The sequence below is a fragment of the Antechinus flavipes genome, chromosome 3, assembly GCF_016432865.1.
Source record: "Antechinus flavipes isolate AdamAnt ecotype Samford, QLD, Australia chromosome 3, AdamAnt_v2, whole genome shotgun sequence".
NCBI classification, from domain to species: Eukaryota; Metazoa; Chordata; class Mammalia; order Dasyuromorphia; family Dasyuridae; genus Antechinus; species Antechinus flavipes.
In genome coordinates, this window is record NC_067400.1 from 451,861,439 (window position 1) to 451,886,714 (window position 25,276).

At 33.1% G+C, this 25,276-nt stretch overlaps 1 protein-coding gene across 1 annotated transcript in view; it reads right to left on the minus strand.

Moving 5' to 3' along the window:
* BRCA2 (BRCA2 DNA repair associated) overlaps window positions 1-25,276 on the minus strand; it is a 65,640-nt gene that overhangs the window by 9,391 nt on the left and 30,973 nt on the right. The window contains exons 11-20 of the mRNA XM_051986488.1: window positions 22,604-22,699; window positions 20,781-20,850; window positions 18,977-19,410; window positions 18,332-18,513; window positions 15,155-15,342; window positions 10,212-10,382; window positions 9,393-9,750; window positions 8,716-8,871; window positions 7,728-7,872; window positions 2,051-2,172 (exon numbers count right to left, since the gene is read on the minus strand). Of these exons, the coding sequence (XP_051842448.1) occupies window positions 2,051-2,172; window positions 7,728-7,872; window positions 8,716-8,871; window positions 9,393-9,750; window positions 10,212-10,382; window positions 15,155-15,342; window positions 18,332-18,513; window positions 18,977-19,410; window positions 20,781-20,850; window positions 22,604-22,699 (1,922 nt within the window). The remainder of the gene's footprint in view (window positions 1-2,050; window positions 2,173-7,727; window positions 7,873-8,715; window positions 8,872-9,392; window positions 9,751-10,211; window positions 10,383-15,154; window positions 15,343-18,331; window positions 18,514-18,976; window positions 19,411-20,780; window positions 20,851-22,603; window positions 22,700-25,276) is intronic.

Consider the following 25,276-nt stretch of genomic DNA (forward strand, 5'->3'; position numbering starts at 1 on the left):
CTTAGAGAAGTCTCTGGGAAGACAAGATAGCTGTCTTCAAATATGATAATATATGATTATGTAGAAGATGAATTAAGATTTGTTTAGTTTGGCTCCACAGAGTTCAACAAGAAGCAATAGCTACAAGTTACAGTTACAAAGGAAAGTATATCATCATGGCTACTACTACTATTAATAATAAAGTAGTATTTACATAATGCTTTATGATTTGCAAAATGCTTTTCAAATACAATGTCATTTTATTTACACAATAACCCTCGGAGTTAGATACTGTTACAATCCCTTTTTTATAAGGAAAATTGATATTAGAATAAATTTTCTAAAAATTAGAGCAATCTAGAAGTAGGATCTGGGCTGCCTTGAAGTGTTTGGGACAGAAATAGGAAATTTGAAAGAAGGAAAGATTTAGGGGAAAGATAATGGGTTTAATTTTGGACATACTGATTTTGAAGGGCATATGGAACATCTAGTTTGAAAAGTCTAGTGGGCAGTTGGAGATATGAAAGAGAAGCCCAAGGGAAAATGGGACTATAGTATATACCTATGGCTGTACATAAGTCTGCTAAACCTAATGGAGCTGATAGGATCACCAAGAAAATGTGGAAGAAGAAGAAGAGAGATCTTAGAATAAAGTATCACAAAATTAGGGGTTATGATACACATGATGAAGAAGGGATCAAACCATTGGGATGGAAACCAAGAGAGAGGCACCAACATTAATATCCAGAAAGGAGACATTATTTTGGCATGAGAGAATGAGGATAATTCAAAATGCAGAGGAGAAGAAGAGATAGGGTCAAAGCACATAAAGAGGGCTTAGTTTTAAGAATCAGAAGAGCTGTTAGTCACAGACTGGGAGAAAGGAGGAATGGGAGAGCATGGTAAGGAATTCCAAAATAAAAAGAAGCCAAGAGATGGTTCACAATGGCCTTAATTTTTTTTTTTTTTTGGTAAAGTAAAAATCAAGAGGGGCAAAGGACAGGCAGGGGAATGCTGGAGAAAAAGCCTTCACTTCTGCAGTAAAAAGTCAGCTGAGCTGGATAATATGGTGGGGGGAGAGAGGAGGTTTAAATGTACTTAGTTGTAAGCATAGTTGTGAAACTTCTTCCAGCTGTTTTTAATAGTTCCAGTAGGAGTGGAGAAGGAAGGTGGCAGGAATAATCCAGGGTTAAAGCTTGGCAAGATATCATTGGCAACAAAAGACAAGGAATTTCAAAACAGAGGACAGTGTAGAGCCGAAATACCTAACAATTAGATTGAAATAAGAGAAGGAAGTAAGTGAAGTCAGGATAGGGGTATTGGCTTAAGCAAGTGATAAAAAATAGACAGCCTGGAGATTTTAATAACCATGGGTTCAGGAGAGGTTAGATATAGGGAAAAATGGAGTAATGGGATACGACTCAAGTTTCTAATTAGGAAAGTTGAACAACTAAGGGTAAAGTTCAGATTTCGTGTGTGACCATTCCTATTTGTGGATAAAATCGCACAAAGCCCTTCATGATTCAAGAAGGTTGAACTGAGGTATCTAAGGGATTTGAGGTAGCATATCTGTAAATATTAGTACAAAGGCAAGACTTAAGAGGAATAGAAGATGATGCTGTGGGTATTCCTTGAGAAAAAAAGAATGACTTGAGGGCAAGTATATTACAGCCATCATAATTTGGATTGGATGGAACATTTTAATTGAATAGAGGTCAAAAGAGGAAAGATGAATAAGATCTATAAGGAAAACCTAAAGTAAATGAAATTAAGGGAAGATTTATGTATAAATTATATGTAGGGATGCTATCTGGGAAAATGTTAAACAATAATTCTCTCCAGCCACCTATCCTACCTTTTACCTTTAATTCTTGGCAATGAGTCCTTGAAATTTAGCTTCTTACTGCTACCTAATTCAAGGAATTACATCATCTTTCTTAGACTCCCTAGGGGGTACCATATATTCAATTAGTATTTTAATGCATGAAGGAATGGAGTTGATGCAGTTTTCTAAAGTGCTCAGAATTCCCAACTTAGATATTAGGGTAATTGGATCATCTAAATGACTCACCTCAATGTAAGCTGGATCTGGTGCGTTTTTAACTGCTTCATAAAGGTCTGCACCATCCTGCAAAGCACGAACCTGCTGTCTTGTTAAAATACGTGACAGCCCATGCTGTGTTGCACTGTTTTCTTTTTAAAAAGACAAATAAAGTTAAAATGCCAGAAATACATATATATTTATTTACAACTTTTTTTTTCCCTGAGGCAATTGGGGTTAAGTGACTTGCCCAGGGTCACCACAGCTAGGAAATATTAAGTGTCTGAGGCCAGATTTGAATTCAGGTCTTCCTGACTTCAGGCTGCTGCTCTATCCACTGTACCATCTAGCTGACCCCACAATTTTTAAAAATAAATTGTAAACTAATGTACCAAGTAACATACTGAATTATTTCAAAAACTATATATACAAAAACCAGAACGTAATCTTATATTAAGTTTTCAACTACTCTAATAAAACCAAACTGGCTATTTCATTCCTTTGATAGTAATACATTTACTATGGAATAAAAGGGAAAGAATTTACTTATATAAGTGCACTCAAAATAGCAATGATGTAGTGAGATATTTTAAACCAATGATATCGCTGTTATTTCTCTAAGATGTACAATTTAGTATTCTAGGAAAAGGTGAAGTGTTAAACAAAATCTTCAAACACATAAAAAAAGGTAGATAGATCTACATATGGTGGAGTATCTGCTGCTTCTGATAACTGCTGTCCAGATATATAAACCAGAAATAAATATGGATGTGGAGATTAAAAAACTATATAAATGAGAAATATAAGGAAAAACTAAAGAAACTACAAGTTGATGGGAGAGGAATAATCATCAAGTAATCTCTCCTAGAGTCCTCAAACCCTTCAGAAACTGAAAGTTAAGATATAGTTCAGGGGTAAAGATATAAGTACAGGATAGTAAAAGTCAGAATGAGGAAAGAATACAAAGAACTATTCTGTAAAAACTCTAATCAGAATTGCAGGAAGACCTATGGAATGGACACAAGCTGCCAGTGTACCTGAAAGCTCTACTGAAAGAAAGAAAGAAGAAATGGCTCAGAAAAGGTGGGTCCTGAGGAAAAAGAATGGAAAACCGAACTCAAAATTCAGGATTTGTTAAAGTCAAAAGATGGAAAAACTGAACAGACACAAGAGACTGAATATCAAAGGCTACTGATCTGGAAAACAGCATGGAAAGACAATCTAAGAGTCACTTGGGCTCCCTCACAATGATGAAACAAAAAACTTGAACATCAAATTTCAAGAAAATTCAATAATTACTTACTAACCTACTCTATGTTGAACATTGTGCTATGTGAGGGGTATATAAGCTTAAAAACAAAAAACAGTCCCTGTCCTCAAAGAGCTTACATTCTATTGGTGAAATGGACAGAGCACTAAACATAGATTATTTAGAATAGACAGTGATTAGGAAAAAAACAGAGAGGGAAGAGAAAGGATTAAGCATTTATGTTGCACCTGCACTTTTACAATTATGATCTCATTTGATTTTCATAACAACCCTGAGAAGTGGGGTGCTAATAATGCCCCCCTCCTCCTTTTAAAGTTGAGGAAACTGAAGGTAAGTAACTTGCCCAGGGGTCACATAGATAATAAGTGCAAGAGGCCAAGACTGAATTCAAGTCTTTCCTGGCTCTAGACCCACCTGCCTCAAAAAAAAAATCTATAAAACTAGAAACATATGAAATATAAAAAAATATGTTCACAGGATTATAAAATAAGAGCTAGGTAAGACCTTTAAATTTTTATAGATGAAGAACTGAGGTCCAGAAATAGCAAGTGATTTGCCTATGATCACAAGGATTCTATGTGGCAGAGTCAGGATTTGAATTTGAATGTTCTAACTCCAAATTCAATACACTTTCCACTGCACTTTTTGCTGGTACTCTCCAAACTTCAGAAGGAAAAGTAGTAGTCAAACAGGGTCTCCCATATGACTATATATCTTATTTCTTAAAAAAAAAAATTGCCCTCCCATTACATTTAAAATTGTCTTTAACATTTAAAAAAATTTTGATTTCCAAATTCTCTCATCTCCCCTTTCTGAGATGATAAATAATCTAATAGAGATTATACATGGGCCAGTATGTAAAACATATCCCAGAAAGATGGAGTGTAGAAGAAAGAAAGAAAGGAAGGATTCTAGCAAGGAAGAGAAGGAAGGAAGGAAGGAAAGGAAGGATTTAGAGTCTATCAGTTCTTGGAGGCAGATAGCATCATTTTTGTCTTGAGTTCTTTAGGATTGTCCTGGATCACTGTTTTGCTGAGAATAGCTAAGTCATTCATACCTGCTCATCATACAATGTTGTTACTGCGTATAATGTTCTTCTGGTTCTGCTCACTTCACTCTGCATCAGTTCATGCAAGTCTTTCAGGCTGTTCTGAAATCATCTTGCCTATCATTCATTTTTTTCTTAAATGTGCCTTCCATCTTTTGATGTGTTTGTTTCCAGCCTAATTTCCAGCTTTATCCTGGGAAAGAGGAATAGTACCTTCCACTTATGAATAATCATTCTCACCTGTAGTCATACCCTATACATTCCAGGGATTCTAAACTACTGTAGGTCCATCGTCCAAATGCTATTCCCAACCCCTTCAACTCTCCTACCCCAAAATCTGTGCTTACTCTTTCCACTGTACCCTTTCGAATGCCTGTTCCAAATGACCCTTCATCCTAAATTTTTTCTTCTCTTACTCATTCCATCTTCTTGCTATTACTGAAACCTATCAAACCCATTGATGACATGGCCTCCTGGGCCACTTTTTTTCAGTACTGACTGCACCTTCACTCATTTTCCTCTGGTAGGAATAAGGAAATTGAAATAAAACTCCTTACTCCCCATTGTCATTTCCAGGTTCCTCTTCTATCCCCAACACTTAGCAAGTTCTCATTTGAAGTTCATACTATCCATATTCACCACCTAATCAAAACCTGGTAACTAGACCTCAAGGTTACTCTTTCCTAATATCTCAATTCTCATCTCCTCCTCACCTCATATCTTTATACTTGGGAACTTCAACATAAATACTGACTCCATCAAACAATCTAAACACTCAGTTCCTCAACTTATTCACTTTCCATAAGATACTCCTTCACCCCTTCTCAGGCACACAGAAAGCACATGGCTGGAAACAAACACATCAAACACAGATGCTCTTCCCCTTGATTTTGCTATCACCTACAAATGTACCACCTCCATGTTTAAAAATTCCCAACCCTTCTTATTCTGGTCATAATCTATTGGTTTTCTATTCCCTCTGCCTTCACTTAAACCCCACTCTTTGGCCATATCATGATCTTCAATCCCTTGCTCTCTAGGTTTTCTTTCAAGCCATTTCCCCGTTATTAGTCATTCTTTCATCTTTCCCCCAGATTCGTCCCGTGGTGAACAAGTTCAATTCTGCATACACACAGTCTTCACCTCTCGACTTTCTAGCCCTCTTAACATGTCACTGATTGGACTCTGACAAATCTCAGTGGTGAAGACAATCATGTAGCTGTACTCAATGTGTCTACTACAAATTTGTTATAAAACTCCAAATGGACCTTCACTGCTATTAGGCAATTTTATCATACTTCCTTTTCAAATCACTATCCCTCTCTTCATCTTTAGAAGTGGCTCTTCTAAACTTTTCATCTTTCCTCAAACCTCCCATCCTCAGCTAAGAATTTTGCTTCATGCTTCAAAGAAGTTTGTACATTTGCCATGAACTTCCACCTCTTTCCTTTTCCTTATCTCCTGTCACTCATGTGCTTTCTGTCATTATCTCTGCCTTCATCCCTCATATAAAGATGTGACCTCATTACTTACCAAAGCTAATCCCTTTACTTGAACAAATAATCCCATTCTATCCTATTTCCTCCATCAGATTGCTCCCTCTGTAATCTCCACTCTTTCACTTCAATCTCTCCCTTTTTATTGGCTCATTCTCTAGTGATTACAAATATGCCCATGTCTTCTTCACCTTCATTTGATCTTTCCATTCATGCTAACTACTGTCCTATTTCTTTTGTCCTTTATGGCCAAATCCCTTGAAAAGGCCATTCACAAAAGATGTCTCCATCTTTTCTTTTGACTCTCACAAACTGGCTCAGTATTCTTTTTCTTAACCTCTGAAATCTTTTGACACTATTTATACATCTTCACTAAACAAAAATCTTCTGCCATTTCCATAATGTAGACAGTTCTACCTGATAAAGCCTATTAACTTTCAACTTTTGATCTGGTTCTTTAGTTGTCTGGAAGAATGGTTATGGATGAGCTCTAAAAGCCAAAAAGAAGGGTTTTTTTTGTTTGTTTGTTTGTTCTTTTAAATATGACAATCATATGGTCAAAAATAAGTAACTTTAGGGACAGAGTTGTAAGTGAGATAGCACCTAAACAGAGCTTTCAGAAAAGTTAGTCTAAGAGGCAAAGCTGAGAAAACAGTGCTACCTGTAGATAGTCTATACACAGGCCCAGAGATGTACAACATAAAACCATAGTGAATATAAGCAGAACAATGTGACTGAAAACTAGAAAAGAAGGTAGCCTTAATCACTGAATGGGCTTTACTTCAGTCAAAATGAGACCTGGGCAAGACCTTAGCTTAAAAAGGCCCAGGCCTTCCACTGTTTTCAAGGCCATCTTCAGTCATCCTAATCTGTATCTGGCCACTGGACCCCAAATGGCCTTGGAGGAGAAAATGAGGTTGGTGACTGTTGCACAAGCTTCCTTCACTCAAATCCAATTCATTTCAAGCTATGGCCTCACCTTCCTGATATCATGAACATTTCCTGCCAGAATGAAGGACAATTATCAAAGTAAGCAACATTAGGGATGTATTTGTAGGTGAGAGGAAAAGTCTGTGAAAGCACCTGAGCAGATCTCCCAGGAAACCTAGAGAATCTAGGAGGCATAGTTAATAAAACAGCATAACCCGGTGACAGTCTATTCAAAGGCCTAGAGATAGAAGATGAAATATCATGTACAAGATAAACCAATGTGAGCATGAGCCAAACAGTGTGATAGATAAATAGTATGTGAAGGAAGTTGATGTGAAATAATTCTGAAAAGGCCAGCGGGAGTCAGAGTGGGAAGAGTTTTAATGTAAGAAAGAGGAGTTTCTATCAGATCCTAGAAATCAGAGACAGCCACTGGAGTTTTCTGAGCAAGGAACAGTTGTCAGATCTGTGCAATATGTACATCTCTCAGAGAATTAGTAAACTCATAATTCTCATACAAATATAACAATTTTGAACTACCTCACTAAAAATTTTACACAGTGAATAAAGGGAAAACTAACTAGAATACTAAGAATATTGGACAATGGACAGAACACTATCCTGGAGTCAGGAAAAACTGAATTTAATTCTAGCCTCAGAATGCTTCCTGTGTGATCCTGGACAAGTCATTAAACCCTGTATCCCTCACTTTCCTCATCCGTAAAATGAGCTGGAGAAGAAAATGAAAAACCACTCCAGTATCTTTACCAAGAAAACCCCAAATGGGTCACAAAGAGTCAGAAATGACTGAAAACAACACAATACTAGCAAGCATAACTAGATTAAACAATTCCTATGATAGAAAAACTTAAACAAACCCTTCTAACACCAAGAAGAGAAATTATGGTAAAATTTAAAACTTTTAATAATATATTTACATAAGTAAAATTTTGAAATCTTTACCTTCATGTTTTTCAAATTCTGCTTGTATTTTTGTAAGTAAGGCTTCCAGTTTTTTTTGCTGACATTCTGCATGCTTTAAAGCTTCCTTTTCTTCTGCTCGTTCATTACGAAATATATATAATCCAGATAATGTTTTCTCCATCCACTTGAATGTTTTACACAAAACATCTAGATTAAAATTTTAAAATCCAGCTTCCATGCATTCTATCATATTTCCAAAAGAAGGTTGAATATTAATAGGTTTTATCAGATAGAATTGTCTATATTATGGTAATGGCAGAAGATTTTTATTTAGTGAAGATGTATAAATATACAGAGGATCCTCATTACTTGGAGATTCCGTATTTGAAAATTCCTCCAAATCAATACTTACTGTACTTTTGCAAACATGAACAAAACTCAAAAATTTGAGCCTTCTGATGTACATCTGAAGTCAAATAAGGCAATGCTCTACATTCCTATTTCTATACTACACTATAAATAAGAATTATTGAACTTACTAGAAATAAGAATCCTTTTCGAGGTCTATCTAATGCCACATTTTTTCACATTTTTATGTTTTTTGTTGGTGATTTTGCTACTTAAAATGACCCCCAAAATAATGCTAGCACAAAAAGGCTTTGATGTCCTTACAGAGAAGATATGTGAGTTAGATAAGCTTTGTTCAAGAAAAAGCTATAGTGCTATTAGCCATGAATTCAATGTTAATGTGTTAACAATACAATCCAAAAAAAGTAAGAGGAAATTCACTGATCTGTCAATGAGATTACTCCAGAAAGTGCTGAAGTAAATGCTGTGACCAAAGGTTCACAAGTAACAAACTCTCTATTTCCCCTCAAAACAAATAATTTGATATTTGCTAATCCAGTGTTCATAGTCAATCTATAGACCATGATTTCCATTAATGACAAGACATGAGTATATTTCTGTGTGCAGCATGAAGAATGTTTAAGTAAATTCAACTGGAAGTATCAAGTTTATGTCATACCTGGGTAGGATAAACTCTTTGAACAACTATATCCACACAGCCAACATTTCCGCCTTCACTAAAGAGTGATGATAAGGGCAATGAAAAAGGTCTGGGATCTGAAAAGAAGCCCAGTTTGGTATACCAACAAGCAGGACGAGTGCTATTAGCTGAAAGCTGGAAAAATTAAATGTGAATAAATTTAAAATTCTCAAAACAAAAAACTGATTATAACTTGCTTAAATCTATATTCAATTTTTCAAAATAAACATTATACTTGTATTAGTTCATATAATCAGAAACGCAAAAAGGGTGCTCCATCATGGCCCCTGGCTGCTTAATCCCACCAGAGCAAAGGTTCTACTGAAGTAGCACAAGAGGAAGGAAGCTGGTAAGATATCAGGAAAAGGAAAGCCGAACTAAAACATCTGACCCAAAATTCACCATTACTTTCCTTGTTACAATTGAACTTTAAATGTTGATTGATAGTTGGTATGGGAAATACTTCTTACTTTCCCAAAAAGTTTTTAAAAGAATGTTTAATTAGACATTAATTGCACTCAGCTTATTGAATTTATACTTTGAGTAGATTTTCATTAAATAAAATTTATAAACAGACTTAAAAGCTCAATAATGCAAAACTTCTGTTTAAATTTTACTAATAAATTTTAAGAAACAAAGAATAAGATTTTCTTTACCTTTAACATAAGAGATGGCGGAGCTTCAAAAGGTGTGCATGCCTCCTGAGAGCCTATCAGTTCTGCTCCGTGAGTTATAATCTTCTGACCAACAGTCAATTTGCCCCTATGTAAGAGAGCTAATAGGGGAATGTCTAACAGTGCCTTAATTGCATACCATCCATCTGTAACTTCTATAACTGCTGATTCTTTTTTGGTGTCCACCTTATTGTTTTTACTGTTGGCAGCTATAGACATATTTGTTCCTGATGAAATTATTTCAGAAACACAAAGCACCAATGTTTTTGCAGCTGTTTCATCTCTTTCCATTATCTTTTTAATAGCTGATCTTCTGCACTTATCAATTTCTATGTCATATCTAAAAAGATACAATATTAAAAAGTACAAGCTTTGTATTTGGTGAACTGGAAAGTCACAGCATAAAGGCAAAACAAAACACCCTACATGGAAGAACTTAAAACACATTCAATCTGGCAATTCATATTGCAATCACATGACTATAAACATAAGTAAAAATTATACAAATTTAACACAGTTCTGTTACCATACAAAGTCATTAGCATTGGAACATTATTTGCTAGGCTGGCCATTCATATTTTTCTGGCATTTCAAAAGGACAGGATAACTTTGAATTTTGTATCAGGTATTAGTTGTCATTGGGGGAAAGAATGACGAATGATGGGCAGTATCTTGCATAGGCAGGATGAGTTGTAGTGATATCCAATCTATGGATCAATGAAAATTGAAATGCTGCCATCTCTGGCACGTATAGTTCAGATTATGAATCTCTATGAATCAACACTGCTGCTCTATACTTACCTATATTTCAGTTGGAGAAGCACCCGTTCTGGAGTTAAGCACCTACTAGCAAATTCTTTAGGAAAGGTAAATTCCATGGCTGCTAGTTTCCATATAATCCATCTATAGTGGTTATATACCCAGGTTTTAGTAATAAGTTTTGGATCAACACCAGGAGTATCACATAGAGCCCTGCACATAAAATGAATAAGAAAAAAAAAGTAAACAATAATTTATCTGGGTTAAAAATGTCTTATTGTATATATTACAAATATAATAAATAATTTAAATCCAGAAAATTATTTAGCACCAGAATACTGAGCAAATAACTATTTTACTTAAGCAGTGTAACTATTGTTGAATAATATTCTTATTGGTGAAATCCTAGAAATATGAAACTGCAGCATGAAGTCAATGGTCCTTGACTATAGAAAAAACAAGATATCCAGTGGATATTATAAAGTTCTAGGGATTATGGTTCAAGGCCAGATAAAAAGAAATTTGGGCCAAGGAAGGTGGAAGTGAGAATTGACTCAATGAGGAACTATGACTGCCAAAAGATGTGGATTCCCTCGTGTATGGCCCTAGTCCCAGAATGAAGATAACTTTATTTTAGATAATAAAAAGTTTGGGGAACATGGCAGTCTGTAGTTCAAAATTACTAAGAAAAGTAGTGTGACAATCTCCATGTAAGACAAACTTAGAAAATTAACAGAAAATATGTGGGCCCCCATGATCACACAACACTGTCAGGCTTTCATAAAAGTTCACTTCAGAGCTTGCCACCAATGAGTGTTCTAACATTTATAATGTTTTCCCTTGGGAACAAATTAATACAAGGATAAGGGAATGGATCTGAGCTCATATTCTGCTTCAGATACTTCTGTGACCCTGAACCTCAGTCTTAGTTTTCTCATCTGTAGGATAACAACACCCACTTCTCAGTGCTTTTAAAAAGCAAAATGAGTTAATACATATAAAATGCTTTATAAATCTTAATGTTCCAGCTTTCTTCTAGAGAGCTGTATGTCAAAATAAAGGTATTTCTTTTTTATATTTTAAAAAAATTTCACATCTGAAAGCAGTCTTTTGCAAAAAGTTGTCTTTGAGTATTTTTTAAAAGCTGGAATTTTAAAAGAAATGAAGATGATCTTAAAAAAAACTAACAAAATTTAATTGTTAATGGATTTAAATGCTAAAATCATTAAATAAAGAAATCAAATAACTTTTAGGCTCTTTATAAAAACAAAGTGACATAAACTAAATTTTAAAGCTCTTACTTTTTACATGAGGATTAGTATTTTTTGCTTATCAGAAATATATAATTACAGTGATATATTGGTACTAAATTATGATAACAAGGAATAATGAGCAAATATTTGTAGAATTTAATATTTCTACATTAACATTTAGTTTAAAAATAGAGTAAAACAAACTATCCTAAAACCCTACACAAATACAAATTCTGGAAGGATATGCAGAGGCTAAGAAATATGGCTATACTAAATAAACATACTATCTTCTGTCAATCATTAGGCAGAACATACACAAAGATTCAGAAAAATAATAAAATATTCTAACGTAATAATACACTGTAAAATTTAAATAATACATATATGTTGTGCCACATAACATAATATAGTAAGAATACTTTTTTAAATAATTAAAAATGAAGACAGGAGAAAATTTCTCATTTTTGAATAAAACTTTTTTATAGTTACCAACAAGCACAATGGAATCTTGTATTGCCTTTATCTTTCAGGAAATTGTATGAGAATAACAAGTGGCTATTTGTGAAACAAGTGGCTATTTGTGAAACATTCCTAGTAAAAGTAATCTTGTTTCCACCTCATATTCTCATTGGAGATGTCCTTGCTATGTGTAAATTATTCTCATAAAAATGTGATACACACACACACAAATAGGTATTTGGGACAATAGTTTTAAGTTTTTCTTTAAGTCACCTTTTAAATGGGGAATAAGATCTTAAGTTTTTTTTTTCATGCTTTTGGGATTTTCCTCCTCCACATATCTTGAAAATCAAACTTTTGAAAATCAAAAAAACCACCTTTCAACACCTTTAGCATTGGACTTCCGTCTTTATTTTACTGAGATAATCCAGCTACTTTTTCTGTTTCCTTCAGCACTTTTTTTTACTTCATTTAGCCCAGAATGATATTAAACTCAAGATATGGTTTCTACACAGTCACCAATGTTTGAGTTCAATTTCCAGGTCTTTTCCATATTTTATTCTGTTGTCCTTTAAATTGCCTTAGGATGACTATTTTTTGGTCTTCATCAATATTCTTTAAATCTGTTTGTTTTTGTGAGGTGATAGTGTTTATAATCCTTTACTATTCTCCTCTGTAACATGTTACAAATGAATTTATATTCTACATGGTGCTGCTATTGGCTGCCATCTCTCTTTTTGGCAACTCTGTTAAGTACCCAATGAGAAAGTTTTTTAAGGGGCTCTTTTGATTTCTTCTTTATAGCTACTGATGGATGTCTTTTAATTTCTATGCAAAATTTTTAGTCAGCATTGATATACTTTTCTCTATCCCTATCTCATTTTTCAGCACCAATTACTTCTTTAAAAGGTCAGATTGTATTTGTTTTAATTCCACTTTTTACTTTCTTTTCCTCTCTAGATATTTATTAAAAATAGCTAATTCAGAAATGACTCTTACAATAATGACAAGTTATTTCTTGTCTATTAAAAATAAACAATTTCATATTTTGTGATATTATTTGGGTGTTTTTCACACTCCAAACATTTCTTGAAGAAAAATATCCATAATGGATAGGGTGTGAAGTACCTATATAGTCTACAAATCTTTAGCTACCCTCATTTCTTATTTCTGAACTGTATTTTTCAATACAAAAAGTTGAGAATTACTGTCATTGTGCTCTTTTTTGCAGTGCTGGAAAATCAAGTCTTGTAAAATGGTGTTTAACTCTGCTGGCACCTTTATTTGCTTCTCTAAAGAGAACCTGAAAGTCATCCTCCCCTTCAATAGCAATTTCCTTTTGTCTTCACTTTCATTTATTATGAGAATGTCAAGATTGATATGATTCACTTACTTTAGCAGTATGTCAGTTTGTCACAGGACAAACATTTCATTTTTTGAGAACCAATTGTGAAATTCATATTTATAGGTCTAAAAACCGTATAATTATGAGTTTCCATATACTCTATTTTGCCATTCGGCCTCCATCATTACAGAAGATAAAAGCATTCACAGAAAACTAAAGATCATTTTGTACTTTTCTCTGTGTCTGTGCCATGGACAAAAAATTAATCAGGTCTACTAGTGATAAGATGAGCTTCTCTATCTTGAAAAGTCTGTCTGCTTCCAGGACCATATTTGAAAAGCCTTCCTGCATGGCAAAAATTATCAAAGCATGTTTGACTGCCATATCTTATGAGAACTCTGTCTCACCTTCATGTAATATTGAAGTACTGGGGTAGAATTTTGTGAAAACTTGTTATTAGTACTTTACTTTTAAAGCATGTTGACATTTTGCTTGAATTTTAATAGCTCCAAATGATATCCCAATGCTGGCAGAGTTTATATATATCTATATATTCCAAGCATTATTTAATAAAGAATTAATTGATTATATGTACATATACCTTCCCCCCAAATGCTGTACATGGAAACCAAACTCTATTAAACCTGTAATCTATCCTGTACAAAAATACACACACTAATTTGGATCCTACTTAAAGAAAATTCAATACAAGAAAATACACTTATTAAATATATAAAATCGAAAATAATTAGTAAAAACAACAACAAAAGTTTTAACCACAGAATTATTATAAACATTAAGTGTGTCAGTGCTTTTAAAATTATTTAATGCATTAAAAAAATCAATTTATAGTCAATTTTGAGGTTTTCTTTAGGGTTTTTTGTTTTTTGTTTTTTTTTTGGTGAAACCTATGATTTCAGTGGTAAAAGGCTTTAGGGAGAAAACTTCCACTATTAACGCAGACTTGTTCCACAATTTATAATTTTAAATAGTTACTAGGGGCCCTAAGAGGTTAAATAAATTCTTCAGCAGTATGAATGAACAAAGAGATGACAGGAATGATAGTCCTTGACAGAAGAGAGATATAGAGAAATGTAGGCCATGATGACAAATTCAAAGTTGGAAGGGACTTTAAAAGCCTTCTGGTCCAGCCTCTCAATTTATAGAGAAACCCAAAGCCCAGAGTAGCTTAAGAAAGTTTTGTGTTAGGTCTTAGGAATCTTTTTCAAATATGGGTGGGTTATAACTATTGAGTACTTAGTGCTAAGGAAAAAGCAAGCAGCAGTTTCCAAACAGTTCCAAAAATTCACTTAGAAATTGGTTGTTTTTAGCTTAGTAAATTTTTTATTAATTAAATTTCAATCCTTGCTTTCATAGAGCTAAGTCTATAAGAGACACCAATGTAAAAAATATAATGGAAGAGATAATGTAATAGGGAAATTATGTTACAGTTTTATAAAAAAAAGTATATATATATATATGCATACATATATACATATATATATATACATATATATATATATATATATATATATACACCCACACACATATATACATACACACATGAAAGATACAGAAGTAAAATTGTGACAGCACCCAATTAGTCCACCCTTCTTAACCTTAAACTAGACAGTTTGATAAAGTCTGTATATGATTTTCTAAGTGACATCTGGGCCTCAAGGTGAAACGGATAACAATACATTTAGAGTCTACCTTGAAATGTTATGAGGCTCAAATGTAACTATACATTTTGGATGCATTTTGGCTACTTTAAAAGCACTTTGGATATTTTAAAACTCTATATAAATAACAGTTGTTCTAAGTAACAGAATTAAAACCTGGGTGTTCTGATTCCAAATTTAATACTCTTAAGGTATCATACTGCCTTTCTCATGGTAAATGCAGAATCCTCTACAAAATTGAAATACCTATAAAATTCTTCTTTTCCAAGCTTTCCTTCATCATTTGGGATAAGCCACCCACCGTCAGCCAGTTGTATTCCATTTCCATCCAATAAATACTCCTTACTAAAGTAATCTTGACTGTCAAATTGGAAAGACTCTGCATTTTTGCTGTTAATTCTTGAGCACTGTTTTGAAACCCCATACATATACAACTATTAAAAAAAAAAAAGAGAGGTAAATTAGTGAGATTAGAATATGGAAGATTTTTTAAAATTACAAAAAATTATAGCAAACAAAAACTAAATTTACAATAAATCTTAATATATCAAGTATAAAATCTTCATTCATTAAAAAAAAGTATATATATATATATAAAATGATCACAGAAACACTACAGGAAGACTGACTCACAAACAGCTACATTTACAAAAAACTGTATCCCACATCTCATTGTTCTCACTATTGGTGTTTTAATTTCCATGGGAATACAGCCAAAAAACAAACAAACAAAAATCTCAAGATAAATATTTTTGAGAATCTGTGAATTTAGAAATGGAATTTAGAAAACCTGTTAAAAAGTAGAAACAGATTAGGAGACCCAAATTCAGAGGTTTGGCTTTAATGGAAAGGCTGAAATGCAAACATGATATGCTTCACTGAAAGCACTATCTGTGGTACCGCTTATTTTTTTCCACCTAACTTTATTCCACCAAACATTTTATTAATTAGAAATTCATTTAAGCTAACAAGCAACTTTTGTAGTCACCAGTTATCCATGCACTGATGCATGGTTCCATCAGATTGTCAAGAATTTGATTAACACAGCTAGCTATATAGAAATAATAGAATTGTGATTTAGGGTCCTGTCAGTTCTGCCTCTACCTTCAGATCTTATAATTTCTCGTCTCTTTTTATTCTTAAAATAATAAAAACTTCAATATTTTGATGATGAAGTTCCCGGATTATTACAATATCCTCATCCTTGACTTCTCTCTCTTTCCAATCCATACTTCACACACACACACACACACACACACACACACACACACACACACACATACACACATGCACGCTTTTGTTGGCAAGCCTAAACACCACTTAAAACACTGTTTTTAATAAAAAATTTACTAAACTAAAAACAACCAATATCCAAGTGAATTTTTGGAAGTGTTTGGAAACTGGTGCATCCTTATTTCCTTAGCACAAAGTACTCAATAGTTATAGCCCAACCTATATTTCAAAAAACCTCCCAGCCTAATATAATAGAGCATCTAGGAATCCAACCTCTGCTTGAAAATTTCCAAGGACAGGAAGGGTTTTGGGAGAGGGTGGGGAATGGAGGTGGGGGTGAAATACCTCTCCAGGCAGACTTTTCCATTGTCAAAAAACTAATTTTGTACCAAGTTCTTTCTAGCCTAATTTGCCTTTCTGTAACATCTATCCATTGTTTTTGGTTGTTTGCTGGGGTTAAACTGAATAAATCAAATCTCTTCTCTATGTGGTAGCCTTTTTTTTTTTTAAAGATAACTGTCAAGTCCCTAATGAGTCTTCTTTTTTTCCAAATTGAATGCCCAATTCCTTCAATGTATGATTATAAGTATATACTCAAGGCCCTCAACCATTCTGGTTGCTATCCTCTGGACACCATCTAGCTTAACAATGTTTTTAAGATCATGGCTGACATAATTCTCCAGATAAAGTGTAGGGGCAAGCAGACAGTGGAACTATCATTCCTGGAATCTATGTCTCTCTTTAAAGCAGCCCATGATTACATTAACTTTTTTTGGCTAGTATATCACAATGCTGATGCATATTAACCTTGCACTCCATTGAAATTCCTGTATCTTTTTCAGAACTACAGTTTTAGCTTTCATCCTATACTTCGGAAGTTTACTTTTCATACTCAAGTTCAAGACTTCCCATTTATCCTTACTGAATTTCATCTAATTAGATTCAACTAAATGTTCTACTTTCCCAAAATCTTTTTGGATTCCAAGTTCATCTTCCAATAAGTACTAGTTATCCTTCTCAGCTCAAAGTGATGTGCAAATGTGATGAACAGAGTATCTATGTTTTTAAGTCAGTGACAAAAATGTTAAATAATACAAGACCCAGTAGAGACCCTTGAGCCGCTTCACTATAGACTACGACTGAACCATTAACAGGCACTTTTTGTAGTAGTACTGACATCCAAAAAGTTCATCTAACTATATCACTGTCTAGTCCACATCTCTCCTTCTCAACTATTTGTAGAGATTTATTTGACTTAATAATCTTATTGCAAATGAATGGATGCCCATGAATTGGAGAATGGCTGGGTAAATTGTGGTATATGAATGTTATGGAATATTATTGCTCTGTAAGGAATGACCAGCAGGATGAATACAGAGAGGCTTGGAGAGACTTACATGAACTGATGCTAAGTGAGATGAGCAGAACCAGGAGATCATTATACACTTCGACAACAATATTGTATGAGGATGTATTCTGATGGAAGTGGATTTCTCTGACAAAGAGACTTAACTGAGTTTCAATGGATAAATGATGGACAGAAACAGCTACACCCAAAGAAGGAATACTGGGAAATGAATGTGAACTATTTGCATTTTTGATTTTCTTCCCGAGTTATTTTTACCTTCTGAATCCAATTCTCCCTGTGCAGCGGGAGAACTGTTCGGTTCTGCAAATATGTATTGTGTCTAGGATATACTGCAACATATTTAACATATATAGGACTGCTTGCCATCTTGGGGGGGGAGGGTGGAGGGAGGGAGGGGAAAAAAACGAAACATAAGCGATTGCAAGGGATAATGTTGTATAAAAATTATCCTGGCATGGATTCTGTCAATACAAAGTTATTATTAAATAAAATAAAATTTAAAAAAAGTTATTATTAAATAAAATAAAATTTAAAAAAAAATTTAAAAAATTAAAAATTGAGTAAAAAATAATAATAATAATAATCTTATTGTACATATTTAAAAGTAACCAGAGAAGTAATCACATAAAGCAATAAAAGACTAGATCAAAATCTTTAGACCTCCAACTCTCATTTCCTTATTTCAAATTTAATTCGGTTTCTTCAAAGCTTCAGTTATATTAGGTCACAGTTAAGTCTAGATCATTCCCAAATTAATACAAAGAAATCTTTAATTTGCTGATAATCATATGAAACTATCAGCAATGCAGACAAAAGCATACCTGTTTACTGGAATAAGTAGAGGGAACTCTGCCTTCTACTGCTACTTTGAGAGATATTCTAGGGATGGTAGATGTTTTTGTAAGATACAGAGTGCCTGCCTGTGGATGAATCTGTTGTGTCTGTTTCTTTTTAATTCTCATATCTTGCAACTCTCTGGCATCCTGAAGATTTTTATTCATCTCTATTAAAAGAAAAACATCAGAAAAAATCTAAAATGATTTTCTAATAAGAAAACAATCTTAAGTTTTCATCTATATTATTATCAAAGAACTATTATATTTTAATATCTTCTTAAAGAATGAGCATATTTTTAATAAACTTGAGCATCCAAAATCTTTAACATTTAGATTGGTAAAGAAAGCTTAAATAAATAATCCCTACAAGGAAAGAAAAAATTTTATTTGTATTTCAATTTAGACAGAAAATTCACAGACTGGTGAACAATATACTTAAAAGTTTCAGCTGGAGAATTTCCATATTGATGCTTCATGATCAAAATTTTTAAGATATAGCACAATAACATATTAACAGTGGGAAAAGCACAGAACTCCATTAACTATTGTTTGAAAAGAAAAAGATTATATTCAGAAAAATATCTAATTACAAAGCAAAAACACAAAAGCAAAACCATCCACATACAATACCTAGAGTTGAGTTTCCAAACTCTTCAAAAACATCAGTTGTTGCTTGATTGTAGTTATCTTTGTCAGTGAGATAATTTTCATTGTTTTCATTGTCTCTAGTCTTATGTCCATCTATATATTTTTGCTTCTCGTTTCCTTGTGTATGCTCCTTTATCTTCAACTTAAGTCTCTTACTGACATACTGTTCATCTGTGAAAGAGTTTGACTTAGTTTTGAAAGGTGGAACAAAGACTTTGGAAGGCTTGTTTAGAACAGTATTGGGTTGCATCTTTCCATCATTTGTAGAGAAAATTTTATATAATGGACTTTCCAAAAATGACTTATAGCTGGAATTTCCCAAAGTCTGGCGTTTAAAAAAAGGAGATTTGGATGTAAATCCTTGATCAGGTGCAGTAAAATTGGGATGCCGCATTTCTTGTCGTTCCTTAGTTGTGCTACAAAAAGGGAAAATATTTTTGTTTTATTTTTTTTCAATTTTAGTGCTAACTTTTGCTTTTAACAATGTAGTAATTTCCTGTAAGGACTTCAAGTCAAAATGGATGTCTGAAATAGGAAGAAGAGATCCTCTTTGATCTAGGAAGGTAGAGACAATCTTTATATTTCCAATTCCTAATACAGTATGTTGAATATAATAGACATTTAATATGTATTTGTTGAAAAATTGTTTCATAAATGTTTGTTCAGTGCAACTGAAACTGAATTGGATATCTAATAGAATGAAGTTTAGTTTAAGGTTATCTAGTGAAGAAAAGTTTCCCTTTTATACATATGACATTTTAAGATTTAATTTTTTTTCTAGAGAAATACATGTTATTTTTCTTTTTAAATTCACAACTTGACAAAAATGAGTGAAATTATATTTTCTGGATTTTTTATATACAACTCATATAAAATTATATCTAATGAAGAAAGCAGCTAGCTACTGAATCTATTCAATGATTTGACTAGCTTTGGACAAATCACAATCTCTGTGAGCCTGAGTAATTTCAACTGTTAAATCGGTAAAAAGATTGGTTCCCTAACATATCATATGGTCATAGCTTTTTCCACACATTCTCTACAAATATATCATAAATTTGTGAACTGAACATTTCTCAGATTTATTCTAAAATTATCTCCACATTAAATCCTAACACTAACTTAACTAAGAGTAAAAAGCTACATTTATGTAGCACTTATATCTCAGGTGTTATGCTAAGCTCTTTACTAAGATGATTTCACTTAATCTTCACAACAACTCTTCAAGGTAGATGCTATTATTATTATTATTATATATTATCTCCATTTTACAGATGAGAAAATTGAGGTAATATATTATGTAACTTGCCCCAAGGCCACACAGTAAGTTCTTGAAATCAAATTTGAATTCAAGTCTTCCAGACTAGTGCTCCCATCCACTGCACTCCCTAGCTGCCTTAGCATTCTCTCTTGGCAATGTATCATTTTAATAACAAAAGGAACATAATATTTCCAGAAAAATTAGAGATAATACAATATTTTCCCCCCACATCCTGTTAATGTTAAAGCAAGAGCATGGAAAAAAGTACACTATATTATTTCCTTTTTTTTTTTTTTCCAAATAAAGAAAAATGATACAGAGACACTGGGAAAAGGGGGAATATGACCAATGAAAGAATTTGTTTTGCTTGACCATATGTACCTATAACTGCAGCTTTGTTTTTCTTGCTTTCTCAAAAGAGAAAAGAGAATGTAAGGAGAATTAGAATTGGGAAGAAAAATATTGATCTGAAAATTAAAAAAAGTTTACCTGATTAATTTTCATATAAAAAATTAGACTTCTTACCTAAAGGGATCACAAATAAGTGGCTTTAAGGGAATATGGTGCATAAACATTCGCCTATCTTTCATTGTGCCTAAAAGAAAAATATTAAAGTACATTAATGAAAAACCAAATGACTAATTTTACTCTTAACTTATTTCTTTACTTTTATTATAAATGCTTACTCAAAAGAAATACTTATGCTAGGTTTCCTACCAATAGCATTGATGAATAGAAGTTGACCCACAATTGCTAGAAAAATTTTGGCTTTACAAAATTGTTTGAATTACTTAGCATGTAATACATACTATTAGGTGGTGTCAACATTTAACATATTTATATGAATTTTCTCAATGTCAATATAAATTTCAAATGGTTTAGTCAATTTAGCCAACTACATAAAAATCATAGGTTTTAGAGACCGAATTTAAATTCCAGCTTTATAGTTGTTTTGAAGTTATGCATTGTGTTTGAATTAGTTTTATAGCTTCTTAATTTAAAAAAAATCAATAAATACAAAATGTAACCATAAGAAAATAAGATTCTTAACAAAAATACTAGAAATTAAATATTCATATGAATGTTATGACCAAACTCTCTCTCCATTTCACATAAGCACATTTTAAAAATTATCACACTAATTTCAACTAGATGACATTGCTTAGAACTATTCTTGAAACAACTGTTCTGGTATAGATTTCAAAGTCTTTACAGTATTCTTTTGTATATCTTAAATGATGGTATAAACTTTCAGTCTGAGAATGAACTGGATTTTTGAAAAAGTCAGTAGGAACCATGTCTAGTGAATAAGGTTTTTAATTAAATTGACTGCCATTTTTACCTCTGACCGTAAGCAACTCGCTCAACCTCACTGGGACTCAGTTTTCCTTATCTATTAAGGAGCCCTAAACCAACATTACTTTAAAAAAGAGTCCCTTATAAAAAATTACCTACAAATTGATGAAACATGGTTTACTGTGAAAATTAAAAACTAGTAATAAGAGTCATTCCAAAAACCTTTTAAATAATGACAGAATTGGAATATGTACATAGTTTTTGTAGGCAATTACTTTAAAGATAAAAACTATCAGGATGTACAATTTCTAGTAATTTTCCACACCTATTAATTACTTATCAGAGTGGCAATTAGTTATTTTGATGCCTGAAAAGGACAGGGGGAAGGAAAACCTGCGACATCAATATACCCTAAGACCACTGCCAAGGAAGGTATCCACTACTGGGAATAGAGGGGAAATAGGAATGAGTGATCCCTTTTCATAGTGTGGCCTATGCCCTGATGACATATCCAATAATACCTAAATATCCCATCTCCTGGAAGGAGGTTAGAGGTGGAAAAGAAGGTGGCAAGCAGAAGGGAACATAGGGTCAGTTGTCTTCTTTAATTTGAATATGTTATGGGAGCATGAACATTGAGCTGGTTACCAGACACTAGGATAGATGTAGAATGGTGAGATCATTCAAGTCAAGCAAAAGGGTAGAAGCAATCCCATTACAGATTGGAGGTTGGGGTTGGAAGAGACAGGACCTGAAAATAGGAGAAGCCCGTGCATAAGACGGGGGAGAAAGGTGTCCCTAGCATTTGACATGCCCTGAAGAAAAGCCTCAGTCATTTCATTCATTTTACATCTTTCATACCTATTATGCACTAAGAACACTGCTATATTAACAAGGAATAAATATTTCAAACAACAAAAAGAACAAAGAATGTTTTGATTACAGCAGTCTACCTCCAAAAAATTTATATATTAACCTTAAAGAAGCAATATAATGACAACCTACGCAGCAAAATAAGCAAGCAAACAACAAAAAACAAAAAAGGTTTTTACCATCTGGACTGCTTTTTGAAGGTTTTAAAGATTTTTCTTGATTTTCCACCACTCTGTCAAATTCATATAATAATTTTCTTTTAATTGGGGGTTCTCCTAAAATGAAATAAATGTCTTTTAAAAAAAAACATACCTATTACGTGCTGTATCTTTAACCCATTATAAACCCATCTATCTTTAAAACTAAAATACTCTGAATGTTATTCTAACTTAAAATTATAAGCATTATCAAAGTCCTCCTTTTTCTAGTGGAAAGAGATAGTTTTTCAAAGACAAATTCATCTAGCACTCAAAAAAATCCTTCTCCAAACTTTACTTTGATGCCCTATCCTGAAGATGAAGTCATCTGAAGATCCAAAATCTGTTATAGAGTATAGAGTAAATTCTGGCATGCCTTCTCCACAACAGAAAGACATTGAATATAGGATTATTTCTGAGAACTACCCCAGCTAAGTTCAGAAAAGTTCACCAATCACTATAAGATTGGTCACACAAAGATAACATTTTTATCTCTTGCAGTTACTAAGATTAAAAAACATAAAGAAACTTAACTATATGGGAGGTAGGAATGTTCACATTAAAAAACTTGATCTTTACAACTATTAAGTATAAAGAAAAGTAAATAAAGAGAGGGACAGGCAACAAGCAAGTGTGTGCATCCCTGCATATATAACATAAAATAAATAAATACAAATATGTACAAAGTAATTGTATGCAAGATGATTTAGAAAAATCTACCAATGTATCAGAAATCAATGTGGTTTTGTTGCATATTTGTTAACATTAGAGAGGTATCAGTGACCTATACATTTACTTGGGATATACATTTTATCCTCCTTGGATATGATCAATGTAACACTTTTCCTGTTCATATATTTATTTGATGATATCTTTTGTGATATTTTAACACAAATGTGATTAAGACAAACTCTAGAAACAAAAGTGGATGCATGATAATTGAGGAATGGTTAAAGAGTCTATGGTATATGAATTAAAGCAAAGTCAAATAAATAAAACTATAAAAATAAGAACAATATATACAACAAAAATGTAAAAGAAAACATTAAAAGGAGAAGTAATTAAAATTGATACAATGTCTAGTCATGGTTTCTGAGAACAGGATATAACTGTGTTACTCTCTTTTTAGTAGAAAAGTAAGAGGATTAGAGATCATGATACTGTATAAGAGTGTGCTGTTAATATTTCTGTCAATTACATTTCACATTCTTTGCTGTGTTTATTTGGAATGGGTGGTAGTAGTGGATAATTGTAAATAAGAAACATAATAAGAAGCATCAATAAAACTTCAAAAATAACATAGCCTACTTGTGTCTCCCATGTCTTTTGTATCCATTGCATCTTTTGGTTCACTCAAAATTGTGATTCCTCAGAGAATACAGTATTACAGGATTCACAGCCACACAGCATTAACAGGAAAACATACTCATGTTGAAAAAATGTTTGCCCTGGGGAAGAGCTTCAGAACCATTAAAAGCCTTGTAAAACTTCCCTAAAGCAATCTAACTCACTCTCTTCCTCCCATTCAATTTTGGATTCACCTTACAATCTATTGGCAATGGATATATTAAATGATTTAGTTGTGTAGCCATTTAGCTGCATAACCGTTTGGATAATAGGAATTTTTCATATATTTTGTTTCAATCAATCAATCAACAAGTATCAATAAGCACCTACTATGTGTCAGGAACTGTGCTAGGTATTGGGGATACAAAGAAAAAATGAAACCATTCTCTGATGAAGGTGTTTCTCTTCTGTAGTCAGAAATGGAATAAAACATATGTAGTCAGGTGGAAAATGGGTCAACCAGGTACAAAAATGATTCTTAAGCTTGGTCTTGAGTGAGGGATTCCATGAGACAGAAGAGAGTAATCCTAACATGTGGCAAAGGCTGAGATGGCAGAGTACTTTGCATAAGGAAGAGAAAAAAGACTAAGTTAGCCAGATTGCAGTTTTTGAAAAGAGTAATGTATAAGGAGGTTGGAGCTCAGTTGCAAAGAGACTGAAAAGCCAAACTAAAAAGCTATTTTAACCTAGGACAACAAGAAGGTCAAATCAGTGCTTAAGGAAAATCATTCTGATAGCTGTCTGGAGGTTGAATTGAAGAAGGAAGAGATCTGAGACAGAGAAATCATTTAGGGGGGTATTGAAATATGTCAGGTATGAAATAATGAGAACCTAATGTGATGACTGTGACTGGAGAAAAGGTTCAGATGCTAAAGATACACAGGTAGAAACAATAAAATTTGGTAAATGACAGGATAAAAGAGTGAGGAATCAAAGACCATGCCAAAAACTAGCCCTGCAATGTTTTAATGTTTGACAGATTTAATCTGCCACCCAAAAACAGGAGTACAAAACCTCATTATCTGGATCAGAATACTCCATGAATGGTGAATACCTTAGAGAAGGATATATTTCCCTGTTATGAAGAAAGTGAACCCCAAACTTGAGGGACAACTGCAAAGGCATATTTAAAAAAAAATAAACTCTATGTATGGGGAACAGCTAATAAACCAGTTTGGCTAATACAGACAACACAGAAAGGGGAATGATATAAAATAAAGATCATAAAGATAAATTGGAAAGTTTGAAGAGAGAAGTTTGTGGAAAAAGTTAAATTTCATTTTGTACACATTGAATTTGTGATGGATG